Source organism: Pteropus alecto, unplaced genomic scaffold (genome assembly GCF_000325575.1).
Source record: "Pteropus alecto unplaced genomic scaffold, ASM32557v1 scaffold155, whole genome shotgun sequence".
Taxonomy (NCBI): Eukaryota; Metazoa; Chordata; class Mammalia; order Chiroptera; family Pteropodidae; genus Pteropus; species Pteropus alecto.
The window spans coordinates 6,206,191-6,220,748 of record NW_006438113.1 but is presented as its reverse complement, the minus strand read 5'-3'; the positions used below and the strand labels follow the sequence as shown (position 1 = coordinate 6,220,748).

Below are 14,558 nucleotides of genomic sequence, written 5' to 3'. Positions count from 1 at the left end.
CCCTTCACTTGAAAAACTTGGTGAGACTGTGAATTTAAATGATGTTGTAATTCGTCAACCTACACAATTAAATTTTTGTTTTATTTTAAGTGGATCAGTCCAGTGCCTACAAGAAATGAGAAAATCTTTTTAGTGCAATGGAAGCTTTCTGGTTCTCAGCCCATAACTTAAGCTGAGAATTAAAGGACATGAGTTTGCGATTTTCTTTTGGTAAACAATCAAGCATGCTCTGAGTAATTCATTCCATACCATAGTCCTTATGGTCATCATTACTGCCATGAATAGCCAAGTGCTGCAGCCACCTGGCCTCCCACGGCACGTGCTTCTCTCATCACTTAATCATAGGTGATAGCATGATGAATTGTGATGTCACTACATGCCATGCATTGCCAGAATCCCATTTCCTGTTGGCAGGTAGTTTGTCCCTGCCTTCAAGTCCAAGAGCACAGCCAAATAAATCTCTAAATCCTATCTTTGTGGGGTTATCTCCCAGGACCATTCCCAGTGTAAATTCTATGTTGGATACGTCCAAACAGAGTATAAAAACAATACAGTAATTATAACAGGAGAAATTTAATATAAAAAAAATTAACCATAACATGGGTTTACCTACTAAAGGGAAAAGAGAACTCCAAAGAATAAAGTGCTTCTACTGTGCTCTCTATTGATAAAGCTTAATATAATTCCAGTGGCATTATAGTATCACAAACAGGGCGATAAAGGGAGGAAGATTTAGAGTTAAGAGACAGTGGACCATATGTAGTGCATTGAGCATTGCTTTCTTATCCGATCTGAAAATCTCTGCCCTTCAATTAAATGTCTAGACCATTTATATTTAATTTAATGATCAATATAGTTAGATTTAAATTTGCCATCTTGCTATTTATTTTATCTTTGTCCTATCTGCTTTTTGTTCCCTTCTTATTTTCTTTTGGATTGAATTTTTTTCCTCCCAAATAATTCCATTTTATCTTTACTATTGACTTACTAGATTTAATTCTTCATTTTATATTTTTATTGGTTTCTCTGGAGTTTACAATATGTAGTTTAACTTATCACAGATTTCCTGCAAATAATAGCATACCACTTTATATGTAGTGTAAGAATTGGATCAAATGGCAACTCTGTGTTTCACAACTTGAAGAACTGCCACAGTTTTCCCAAAGTAGCTATAAAAGTTTTACATTCCCACCAGCCATGTATGGAGATTTCAACATTTCCACAACTTCACCAACACTGTTGTTATCTATCTTGCTTCTAGCCATCCTAGCATGTGTGAATTGATATCTCTTTGCAGTTTTGATTTGCATTCCCCCAGTGACTAATGATGTTGAGCATCTTCTCATGTGCTTATTGGCCATTTGTATATCTCTTTGAAGAAATGTCTATTCGAATCCTTTGTTCATTTTCAAAACTGGGTTGTATTTGTTGTTGAGTTGTAAGAGCTCTTTATATAGTCTAGATACAAGTCCCTTATCTGATATATGATTTGCAAATATTTTTCCCACTGTGTGAGTTATCTTTTCACTTTCTTAATGATATCCTTTGAAGCATAGGCAAAGGCCAATTTATCTACTGTTTTCAAGATGACCACAGGCTTGAATGTCCCCACATTCTGTTTCAAAAGATAAAATAAAATCACTTCCTTTGCATAGAACTTTGGCACTCTCTTCCTTTATGGATTGCTTCCCTTCCTGGGCAAAATCTCTGACCACTACTCTGGGAGCTGGGCAGTGTGGTAGCCGCTGATAATCTTGGTTTGCTTCTCCTGGCATGGAACCTGTGCCCTAGTGAGCTGGTGCAGAGGTCATTAGGGCCTCAGTATTCTTGGCCTGTTCCACTGGAAACGGTCTCTATCCTATGTGTGAGAGATGGGTATAAGGAGGAGCCCCCAATATCTCAGCCATACTCATGCAGAATTTAGCCTCTTCAATTTGAAGCTGGAAGAATTGAGAAATTCTATTGGCCTGCCTTTTCCACTCAGATATGGAAATCCTTGACTGAGAGCTGAAGGGAGAGAAAGCTTCATCTGGGTGTTTTGTTTTGAATAATTTTTGTAACTATGTTTTCAAATTCATTAATCTTTTCTTCTTTTAATTTGCTGTTAATCCCATTCATATGTATTTTTCATATCAGAAAATAATTTTTTCACCACCAGAAGTTTGATTTAAATTTTCTAAAAAAAATAGTTTCCGTGTTTCTTTTTAACATGCTCATGCTTCCCTCTACCTTCTTGAACATATGGAATAGAAAGTTATAACAACTGTTTTAATATCCTTGTCTACTAAACCTATCATCTGTTTCATATCTGTGTCTGTTTTTAATAATTTTTCCTCCTCATTATGGATCATATATTTCTGCTTCTCTATATACCTAACTTTTATTGGATGCCAGGCATTTTGACTTAAGTATTGAATATTTTTAGTATTTTTATAAATATTCTTTTGCTCTGGAATGCAGATAAGTTATTTGGAAACGGTTTTATTCTTTTGTGGCTTGCTTTTGAGCTTGGTTAGAAGAGAACAGAGCATCATTTAGTCAAGGACTAATTTTGTTCCACCACTGAGGTCAGATCATTCTAAGTACTCTGCCCTGTTTATAATGAGGTTTTGCAGTCTGACTGGTGGGAGCTCAGACTATTTCTGGCCCCTGTGAGCTCTGAGGATTTAGTTCTGCTTGTTCCTTTTGGAGGTCCTTTCAGCAGGTTTAGGTAATTTCCTCACACATGCGTGCTCATCAGTTTCCAGCTGAAGACTTGGGGGAACAATGCACATGTTGGAAGCCCTCTCTCTGGATCCTCCTCTCTAGGACATTCTCTATTCGAAGTTCAGCTCTCTTCTCTCCAGTACTCTGATCAGAAAATCTTCTCGACATTTGCATCCCTAAATTCCCAACTCTGTCTCTGCAACCATGGGAGCTCCCTGGGCTCTATGTGGCTTCCCCTCCCCTGTACAGTGATCTGGAAACTCTGTCTATGCAGTAAGCTTTGCAACGTTAGGGCTCACTTCATTTGCTTTCCTTTTCTCTGTATTCTCTGTCTTGGGCTGCTTTGTCCAATGTCTGAAAACCATCATCATATATTTTGTCTGTTGATTTACTTGTTTAAAGCAGGAGTGTAAATCCAGTCTCTTTTCTCTATCTTGGCCAGTAGCAGAAACCATCTCTTGCATGGTTTGAATTGTTTACAAGGAGAATACATTCTCTTATTACTTGTAACATACCACATCAGCATGGGGGTGAGGAATCTAGATATAGATGCCCATATTCCCCTCTAGGAGAAAGCAGCCCACCCGGGGGCCTTCAGGGAGCACCGGAAGAGGAAGGTGGGTCAGACTTCAGCCTTTTCAGCCTCACCCACAAGGGCAGCAGTTCTTCTCAGTTCTAAGCAGATAGCACCCCAGATAGTTCCTCTCAACAATTGCCAAAGTGCTTACCGGGCCCCAGACCTCAGAGAGGTTTGGGGCTCACAGGCCCCCTTCCTGCACCAGCCCCAAAACTGTATAGATGACCCCTGGGCAGGTTATAAGCTTTGCCAACCCAATGCGGAATCACAGATCAAAGGGATAGTCAGAGCGAAGGAATCTAGAGGGAGCTCAAAGCCCTAGCATGTGGATGGGGAAACTGAGGCCTGGAGGGGCACGAGGATGTGATCAAAGACAGTGGCCTGGGACCCTGGCTTTCCTGACTCCCAGATCTTCCTACTTCACCAAACAGAAAGATGATTAAGGAAAAAAGATTGATTTTTTAAAAACAATAATACTTCAATAGGGAATTAATAAAGACGTTACCAAACAAAGGAACACAATCAGCTGTTAAACAAATGAGGCAGATACCTGCGCTAGCAAGGAAAGATGATGTTAAAGAACACAGGTCGCAGAACAGCATATCAAGTGTAATCCCGTTAACGTGTGTGTGTGTGTGTGTGTGTGTGTGTACATCACAAGCAAAGAGGCAAGGAAGGATATGGCCAGATTCTGGGCAATGGAGAAGTTGGGCTACTGGGAATTTTCACATCCTACTTTCTATTTTTCTGTGTTATTCACATTGTGTCTGTATTATTTATATAATCAAGGGAGGAACTCAGATATTACCACTTGACATTTTACCCAAAATAGGCGCATGAGACCTGGGTAGCCCTGTGCTGGGGAGGTCAGGAGTCACCTAAAATTTGGGAAGAAAAAAAAATTATCTTTTGCTCCCTACCTGGCTTTGCCACTGGAGAGAAGTTGCAGTTCTTAGCTTCCGCCACTAGGAGGCAGCAGGGGACCAGCCTATCCCAGCTGTGGAATTCTGAGCTGGCAAGGATAGTGGGGTAGGGTTGAGCAGGGCAGCACTGTTTAAAGCAGTCCCCACTGTGAGGTGTGGCTGGAGTCGGGTTCCCAGGAAGAGGAGGCCTAGTTTCATGCTAGATGAGGGTTTTTTTGTTTTTTGTTTTTTTTGCCTCAGCACAAGAAGGAAACTGAGGCAGAAGCCAGTCAGAGCTGAACAAGATGTAGGTACCTAGGGAAGGAAGAGGAATGACCTACAGGCCAAGGACTAGACAGATCCAAGTCCCATGGTAGGGGGCAGCGGGCTCCTAATCTCCTGTCATCTAAATCAAGGTGAAGGTTTCAGAACCCATAGCTCAAGGGCTGACAGGTAAGAGGCAGAGGCAGAGGGGGACCCATGGGGACCCCATTTCAGAGGCAGCACAGGCCCAGATGATTATCACCATCTCTGCGACCAGTGCAGTAAGTAGCAGTTCTCGAGCACATCCCAGGTGCCAAGCACTTTGCCTCCATATCTTGTTTAACTGTGACAACAACCCTCAGGTAGATAGGCAGGCATCATCATTACTATTTTACGCAGGAGGGAATTGAGGCTCAGAGAGGAGAGGTGACTACCTTAGGATGATAGCTGACAAGTAGCGAAGCTGCGATTCAGTGTCCAGACCATCTGACTCCAGAGTCCCCGCCAGGGTGAGAGCAGGGAGGCAGAGATGGAGGTCGAGGCAGGTACCACGGTCCCGGACACACGAGGCAGGACTTGGACCCCAAATTGTCCCTTGGGCTGCAGAAGCTGGGTGCAGAGGGGCTGTGGGGGCCAGCCCCAACATCAAGGAGTGACCAGAGGTGGGAAAGGGGAGATGTTGAGAAGGTGGTCGAAGAGAATGCTTCTCAGATCCCAGCTTGCAGTGCTTGGGATAGGGAGAAATACCTGCTTTCTTTCCTGGACCAAGAGAGAGGGTGACTGGCCTTTGTCCAGGGCTCCAGGAGGCTGTGGGCCAGGCGGGCAGGGCGAGGATGAGCAAGTGTCCAGGATGGAAGGCATAAGTGCGTGGCCTGGCTTGACCTGGAGAAATGGAAGCAGGAGCAGAGTTCCCCCTGCGACTGGGAAAAGGGCCCCTTTGGGAAGTTTTTAAGGACAGAGGTGGAAGGAAGATTGGGGGCTGTGTGGGGAGCTTGGCTTGAGTTCTGATTTCTACACGAGCCTGCAATAACTACCATGGGGACTGCATTAATTGGTTAATGGCTCTGAGCTACTGCAGAAGGCTGGCAGGCCGGGCTGGGCAGCATTGAGGGGCCCAGGGCAGAGTGGAGGGGCTGATGGCAGGCCAGCCTGGCTGCCTGGCAGTCGGAGAGTGGCACAGCTGCAGGATGCAGGGATTAGGTTCTGGACCTGACTTCCTCTGGGGGCGAAGAGTAGGAAGTGGCTCTGGGAGGGGGCCCAGTGAGGGGCTCTTGTTTTGTTAGCTGAATGACCTTGGGCAAGTCACTCTACTTGTTCGAATCTCAGCTCCCCATCCGTACAATAGTACTCATCTTAGCCCCCACCTCACAGGGTAGTTGCAAGGATCGAAAAAGATGATGCATGTTAATCACATAGCACAATGGCTGGCACTCAGAGGGCTTGATGGATGTTCGATTGGTTCTTACTTATTCATTTATTCCACATTTGACCCTACTGTGTGCCAAGCCACAGTGGCACTGGAGATGCATAGGTAAAGGCCGTGTAGTGCCCTAGAGGATTGTGGAGGGCTCTGAGTGTGTTTGAGGGCATATCTGGGGATCCCACACTTTGCCTGGTGTACCTCCTTGGCGTAGCTCACCTCTGAGCTCATCTCCTGCCCAGGAAAGGAGCACACACAGAAGTAAAGATACGACTGGTCCCCAGGTCCCATCTCCTCACTTCAGACATTGTCATCATTTTGCCAGTCTCGTTTTGACAGCCGCCCAACCCATATTCTGTATTATTTGGAAACAAAGTGCAGGCATGGTCTCAATTCTTCCACAGATACGCTAGTGCTTAATTGATGGGGACATTTTCACACGAGCCCAGTGCTCTCATCACACCTGGCAAAAAAAGCATGGTTCTCCCCACTGAGACACAAGGACAGACTTTGCTCACTGCATTGAGCCAAGGGTTGGGCCTGGCTTCTCTTACCCACTGGAGGGTTCCAGGGCCCCAGATCATGGTCTGTGGGGAAGGATGGGGACAGATTTACAGAAAGTCCATCACCCTCTGGGCCAGAGCTTCCTCCTCTCTAACAATGACCCTCGGCTAAGAGGGGTTAGGGAGAGGGGCTGCACTGGGGGTGTGGGCTCGTGGACACTGCACTGTTCTAGCCAGAGAGGGCACCCCAGGGCTCCCCACCCCATAGGACTCCCAAAAGGTGTTTGTGGGTATGGGCGTGTGTGGGTGAAGATGTGTACCTTTGTGTATGTGTGTGAGTGTACATGGTAGGGGCAGGGTAAGCACAGGACCCCTAACATCTCTGGATAAATGGGGAGAAATGTTCAGAGGGGCCTTTGCTCTGAGGACAGGCTGCTCCTGGCTCTGGCCAGAGCTCTGGGGAAAGCCTGACTCCAGAGGTGACAAGCCCCCCCCAGCCCGAAGCCCCCTTTGTCTCTGCTCCTCCCATCTCTTCTCCCCGTCTCAAACACCACGGAGAAGCCGGGCCCAGGCAGCACCGGGCCCAGGAAAGCAGCTGGGGGGGTGGTATTTGATGCCTGACCCTGGAAACTGGGGTCAGGGCATTTAGGGACAGGCAGAGGCCTGGCTCCCCAGCCCATTGTGGGGCCCAGCCCAGACACAGAGTGCTGGGCTGGCCCTGAGGAAACACCAAAGTGGTTTGCTGAAGGCCTGAGCAGGTACCTGGAAATCCACTTGGAGTCTTGTCAGGATCAGAAACAGCAGAGTTTGAGGCCAGAGGGTGCAGCAAAGGCCACGTTTTTCGGTCTTAGCATCAGGGCCTGCCCAGGCCTCAATTTCTCCATGTGCCATATCGACATACTGTTCCCTGCCCTGGCTCCTGTCAGGACTGTTAGGAGGACACAGGAGAGACGGGCCTGTGACTTGGACCCAGTACAGAAGCCCAATAGACACGGGGTGTGAGGAACTACAGCAGGGTGGGTGGGAAGGGAAGTGGCTACCGTGGAGAATATTCGGGAACTGCCTGATGTTCACTGCAGCCAGCAGGTGCATCCTGGTTGCCAGACTCCCTCCCCCCGCCCCCTCCCTGCACCCCGCTTGGAGATAAGGACATGGAGCCTCCACATTACACATTCCGAGAAGGGGGTGGTGCTGGGAGCCTTGCCTGGGTCATAGGAGGGGCCCTGAGCAAGCAGTGGTTCTGGTGCCGAGGTGGGAGAGGAGGGATGTTTGAGCACTGTCCCCCTCTCCCCCCAGGCCTAGGGCACTGGCCTGATCTCCCTTCAATGTCTAGACCAGGCACTGAGAGGGCTTCTTACCAAGGCCTTCATGAGTTGGAGCTACTTGTTCCTTAGATCATCTCAGACCCTGGGGACTTCACTTACTGCCTCACCTTTGCAACTCTGGGTGCAGGTTGCTGCCTGGGGCTCAGCCCCAAGTCTTCCTCTGAAACACTGCACTGGGAGTGAAAACTTGAGGTTCAAATCCTGGCTCTGCCACCTGCCTTCTGGGTGACCCCAGGTGAACTCTTCCTCACTGGGGGCCTCAACTTCAGCCCAGACAGAAATATGGGGGTGAGGTGGGTATCAGTTTAGAAGGGAGGCAGGGATGGGCCCAGAGCTGGGCCATTCTCTCTGGGTCCCCTGCCACCCCTTTCTGCGGCAGACTCTGCTCTCCTGGCCCTCAGAAGCTGGCAGCCTCTGGACACAGACATTAAGTCCAACCGGAAACCCTTCCTGTCCAGGGGAATTCCTGGCTTCCACGGCTCTGGGAGATGTTGAAACGCAGGCAGTGTTTGCCTTGGGTTTGTTTTCTTTCCACGGAAAACAAAACAAAACAAAACAAATACATGGGCACATGCACAGTGACACACAAGGGCAGAAAACTGAGCATGAACCTGGGGCCTCAGCCCCAGCACACAGTGGGTGCTCAGTAAATGCCTGCTGGGGAGCAAATGAACCTAGGGTTGGAGGCAGGCTCCCCCTCTGACTTCCTGTGTGATCTCTGGCAAAGCATTTCTGCCTGAGCTACAAACAGTGGGAGCAAGAGGTCCACATCCCTGGGTCCCCAGGGTGCCAAGCCATGTGATGTTTACTGGACCATCTTATCTGCACACTGTCCCTGTGGAATCTGGGGCTCAGAGAGGCATGGAACTGCTCAACCTCACACAGCCAGGGGGAAGCAGGACTTGGGGACAGGGGTGCTCTGAGACAGACACAGGCTCCATGTCCTCAGATCTTTCCCAGGGAGGACAGCCTCCTTGCTGGGTTGCTGGCAGAGTGTCTGCACTCACTGATGATTATTCCTTGCTCCTCCCACTCTGTTTGGGGATGGGCCCCCTCCCCACTCATCTACTTGGCTGGCAGACACCCATCTTCAACACTCACCCGTGTTCAGGCTGACTCTGGCCCTGCTGCCGTTTCACATGTACTGCGGCAGGCACTGGAGGTGAATGCTCCCCTTATACCAATAACCAATACACCGGGAAAGGGCTTGGTGGCTTTCAGGATTTGCTGTGCACCCCAATAAGACAAGGAGTCAAGGGTCTCTATTCCTGCTTGTCCCGTACCCCTCCCCTATCCATGGACCATGATTCCAGGGACTCGCACTTGTTTTCTCTGCTACATCTCGGAGGCTGCAGTCTGGAGCTGGCCCACAGATGTATGGTTTGACCTGTATGCTATTTAAACAGTTAGTGAACTAGTTGCCAACATTTAAAAATTGGAAAATTTGACATAACAACCTGTATTTCCAGTGCCCTGCCCCTCACCCCACCCCAGGTGGTATATCCTTAGCAGCAATTGACCGGAGCCAGGATGGGATGCATCTCCAGTGGGACTGGAGCCCCGCTGCACCCCCCTTACTGGCCTCCTCACTGATGTCACCGTTGCACCATGAGGGACCATTGCAAAGCTCGGTGCTTCTCAATTTTGCAGTTTTGCTGATCTGAGGGCTTTATCACACTCAGGCCGATATCTCAAGCATCTCAGGTGATTCTGGTGAGCAGTGAGATTGAGAATGACCAGAGCACTGACCCTGGGCCCTTGGACTCGGTATGTAGGTGGCTTTGCCGTGGCTCCCCAACCCTGTGAGCTGTGGCTTCTTGTCTGTGGCCCTCAGCAAGAGCCCACCTTGTGACAGCCCAGCCTCATCCTGGCCGCTTCACTTTGCTCACTGTGTGATGCCCAGCGTCTGAGGCCTGATCCCTGGCGTTGGTGAGAAGGCCAAGTGTGAGCAGCAGCGGCAAGGCTGCCAGCTCCAAGGAAGATTCACTCCTATATATGGTCACCCGGGAGTCCCATCGCTGGGCTAATGTGTGACCTAATGTGCTGACAATCTCGCCGTCTGAGGCCCAACTTGGGGAGGGCCCTCGCCCTGGAGAGAGTGTCTACTTGGGGCAGAGAGGCTGGAAGGAGGCAAATGAATGGCATGGAGGCAAGGCAAGGACAAGATGACTCAGACACAGGAGAGCAGAAGGGTGACTCCAAGTTCTTCCCTCCCCACTGGGCCCCATGCATCTATGAAAACATCCAGCTCCCCACTCATGCTCTGTGTCAACAAGGAAATCCACGAGCCTCTCTTGCTTTTAAAGTCCTTTTAATACAGCATGAAAAAGCTATATTTCTATTCGCAAGCCATATACAGGTTCTCCAGGAATAAGGCACACGACGGAATGCCATCCCGAGGAAAGCCCTTCAGAGGGGTCAGGAGGCTTTCCATGCACCCCTTGAGCTGGGCCCACGGGTTCTGTTTGTCTTTTTAGCTGGACACACACATATTAACAGATACAGACACAGACAGCGTTACCCCACAGGAGTAGAGGAGGTCAAATGGTGAGGTTGGCAGCAGAGAGCAATGAGTCTGCTGCCACTAGCCCTCAGGAGATGGCTCGGCCACCTCCCTGAAGGCCAGATACCTCCCACACTTCAGGGTTAGTTGTTCCACTGGGCTACGATGTAGTGATGTTGGGTTAAATATTCTTTTAGTGTAGATTCAAGTCTATTAGACGTTGGAGGGCAGGTGAGGGCTCTGGTTGACAAATCCAAGTTCAAAGAGCCTGGGGCCCCGGGGAGTGGCTCAGATGGCAAAGATCCAGGGGGCATAGAGAAGTCCGCCTCTTGCTTCTTCTTCCCTTCTTGGGCCCTACCAACTGGGGGACCCTTCACCAGGCCAAGGAGGCCATCCTTGGAGCTGGCTGACCGTGGAGGGGCTAGTTAGTCACATGCCCCTTCTTCCCCTGGCCCGCTCCCTGCCCCCCTACAAAATTAATAACCATAATAACAAGATAATAAGAAGGTGCAAAAGAATGGATTACAATGCTGTGTTTGTTATTCTCGGCTGAAGAGTTTCAAAGGGGTCACCGTTCCCTTTTTTGCTATATATCTAATAATAGCTTCCCTTAAAGAAGGCAGTACTTTCCAAAATACACACATGTTTAAATACAGGACAGAAACATATTAATAAGTCTAAGCACTTGAATAATATGCTGGCTACTTAATACTGATATTTTCATCCAAGGAAAACAACACAGAATAACAATATGGCTTAAAGAATTGCAAAGTTTTTTTTCCTCGTCAGAATTATGTACCAACTTCATATAATATTCTATGTAGACAATATTTCCTTCTTAATGTAGTTCAGTTGCATACTTTTTACAGAACGAAGTATAGTAAAAAAATCAAACCACAAAAAAAAGAAAAGTTCTCACCATAAATATTTTCTTATAGCTCAACAAGAAGGTTTGCAAAATACTTCCAGAAATCTTCATTTGATATTCTATTGCCCTCCTGAAAGCTCTGAAGTTTTGAAAATGCCTCTTTTTCTTGTCTCAAAAATTATACAATTATATTTTTCTTTTCTTTTTCTTTTCTTTTTTTTTAAAAAAGGCCCTCAAATATATACAGACAAAAATCACTGTGAAGATTTTTCGGGAGAAGGTAACAAATTCAGTGTTGTGAGAAAAATTGGTAACCATGCAGAAATTTTAACATCTATGAATTTTTTTCAAAATACACAAATAGTATTTTTCTTAAAAAAAAAAAAAAGGAATTCTGTGTCAAGTATAACTCAAAATAAATACAAATTCACAAGTAGAACTATTGAATACTTCATATGGGGTAAACACTGTTATCTCCCAGCTAGATCACTAGATCTACTAAACTGCAAGCGATTGTCCCTTTTGAACGTACTAAAACCACATACTTTCTTGTCGCCTGGGCTCCCAGCTCCTCTGAGCACTTAATTCTCATAGCACCCGGCCTGCATAGCAGTGGCTTCTGCTGACCACAGAGAGCTCCCAAATTTAGCCAAAACAGTGCAGGAGTGGGGAGCGCAGAGTGGCTGCCACTGGCAGAGGGCTCAGCCCCCCTGGTGGCCGGCTCTGCGCAGATGGCAGGGGCAACTGCTGCCAGCTGGATAAGCCCACTGAGAAGGTCACTTTAGGGTGATAGCCCATCTTCTGTTGGCCCATAGAGGGCCCTGGCCTCTAGCAGTCTGGAGTCTTAGTTCTTTTTAGGGTGTGGGCTTCCCCCACCATTGCAGCATAGTTGGCAGGCCTCAGGCATCCTGAGGCCAACATCCCCTGTTGGGCCAGGTCACTGGAAGGATTGGGACCCGGTCCTGGCAGCAGAAACAAGCATACTGCCCACCTCTGCGAACATTATCTTCAGCAGTGCACTAGGATGACTGACAGTAGCAGCTTCTCCTTGGGGTCAGAGTGCCTTGAGCTGGGGCAACGCCAGCTCACCCTGACATCATGGAGAAGGCAGGCAACAGCTGGGCAGGGACTGCCCAGTGGCATTACCCAGTGGGTGGGGAGGGTGTCCATGGTCATTTGCCAGGCATTACCCCTGTGGGCAGGAGGGAGGCAGCTTTCAGGCACAGGCTGGAATAAATACCCTCTTACTAAGTGCTCAGAGGGGCTGGCCCCCCGAAATCTACCTGCAGCCCACTGGCCGCAAATACACTCACTCCGTGTCTTCGACTCACTCCCTGGACCCCTGGTTAACACTTTACTGTAATTCCTCAGTTGTACAAAGCATTTTCATTTGAAAACAAAAGGCAACTGGGCACCAGTTGGTGTCCTTGCGCCGTGGTAAACACTGAATTTCAGGCCCATTTCGTGGTCTGATGTTTTTTTCCACAGAGGCATAACGTTAGGGCAAAATCAAGTGACGCAGTTCTGACAGTCAGTTTTCTCCCTGTTCCTGGGAGAAATGAAAGATGGTTATGACAGTGAAAATCAGGCTTCTCACTGGGGACAGGGGAGAGGAGCATGACCCCTCCGCCTGCCAGGACAGTGTCTCCCTGACCAATGTGACAAGCCAAGAGGCCTCCCTGCTCCTTCGGGAGGTAGGAAATAATTGTCCCCGGTTTACAAAAGAGAGGATCTGCAGCTTGTCTCCAGGTTGCCCCATGTGAGACGGAAGGGGACCCTTCTCCTTCATTTTTGCTGGGGTGGGGGACAACAGGCTTGGGGCTGTAGGGGGTGACAGGGGATAACTGGCATCCTTCAGCCTGACTTAAGTGACCAACTAATGGTGCGGAGTACGGGACCTGGTGAAACTCTCCACATAAAGCCCTCTGCTCCAGGAGATGGCACTCAGCCAGGCTGAATTCCAGAACATCAGAACTGAAACAGACCTCTCTGCTCTCTAGTGTTGCTCTCTCACGTAACTAGTGGGGAAACTGAGGCTCAGAGATGAGACGTCCTCCCCAAGTTCCGCAGCGCACCAGCAGCAGGGCTAGCATTTGAACCTAGGTCTCCAGACCACCAGGCCTGTGTCCTTCCTGCCAGCGTGGCTTCCGCACTGGGCCCTGCCTCTTCGATTGGGGATGGACCCCCAGCGTGGGTGGGAAGCAAAGGAGAAGGGAAAGGGATGGGGCTGACAACAGCCAAGTGGGAAAAGTGTGTGGTGGCGAGTGGGGGCAGGGGATGCCTGATGTGCCCCATGTCACACCTTGGGGCACTGTCCAACATTACTGCCTCTGGGTCTACGGGGGATGGTGCAGCACCCAGGTGCAATGCCAACCATGTCAGAGGCGGTCAGGTTTGGGGCTCAAACTGGGCATGGGCCAGAGATGCCCACTCCCCAGAAGTTGCTAGAACAGGTGTCAGCTCACCAAGACTGCTGACTTAAATGGGACAGAAAAAAGATACATATACTTTCTGAGAGTGGCTTTGCACACGGGGCAAACTGGAAGGTTCTGGGTAGGAGAAGGCGACCTGGCTGGTCTTGGAGAGACGGTCCCCTGCAGGCTTTGGGATTCACAGTAAATTTAGTGCACTTGTGGCCAATACAAGGCTGCTCACTCCAAGGGGAGTCTCAGAGGAGAGCCTGTGGGGAATCCCAAGGGCTTTGTGGGATCCTGTGCATCGACGTCTGCTTGCCTCTGTCTCCTCCACACAGACCCGAGGCCCACCTGTAGAGAGTCCCAGAGACCTGGCTTCTGTGGGGCAGCTGCGTCAGTAACACTGTTTCAACACACATGAGACAAGAACCTAAGACCCCCCTGACCAGACGCACAGGCCTTCCAGGATGCCCCCACACATGTGGGGACACACAGCAACACCAAGGAACACCGGGGAGGTGGCGTCGTCTCTGGCTGGCAGGAGGGTGGCGGGCATGGCAGTCAGGGCCGGTCATTGCACTCGCCGGCAGTAGTAACCCAGCACTTTGCACTTCTCGCACAGGTGCTGGGGGTGCTCCTTGCTCTGGTCGGACACATCCAGGCCATCGGGCTTCTCCAAGGGTCTCTGCAGAGAGGAAGGAGAATGAAGGCCCCAGAGGGGGAGAGGAAAGGGCAGAGAGAAAGACCAAAACACAGAGCAAAGCAGGGAGAGTGAATCAGATGCACAGAGGCAGAGATGGAATGGTGGTGGGGGGCGGGGAGTGGAGGGAGGAGGGGAAGGAGAGGGAAGAAGAGGGGAGGGGAGAGAGGGAAGGGGGGAGGAGGGGAGGAGGAGGGACAGGAATGGAGAGAGGGAGAGAGAAAAAGAGAGGGAGAGGGGGAGGAGACAGATACACAGAGAGGGCCCAGAGAGAGTGTTCTGTGGTCACAGAGGTTGTTTTCCAAAGCACCAGTGCCCTTCCTGCCTCTCGCTGTCTTCTGTCTTCAGAGGCGCAGGCCGAGGCCTTGGGATGGGG

The 14,558-nt window shown here is 49.3% G+C and overlaps 1 protein-coding gene across 1 annotated transcript in view; it reads right to left on the bottom strand.

The window, feature by feature from the left end:
* Window positions 1–9,991: 9,991 nt before the first annotated feature.
* Window positions 9,992–14,558, bottom strand: part of ZCCHC24 (zinc finger CCHC-type containing 24) — a 60,644-nt gene continuing 56,077 nt past the window's right edge. Inside the window, exon 4 of the mRNA XM_006915480.3 lies at window positions 9,992–14,167. Within this exon, the coding sequence (XP_006915542.1) occupies window positions 14,054–14,167 (114 nt within the window). The 3' untranslated portion in view covers window positions 9,992–14,053. The remainder of the gene's footprint in view (window positions 14,168–14,558) is intronic.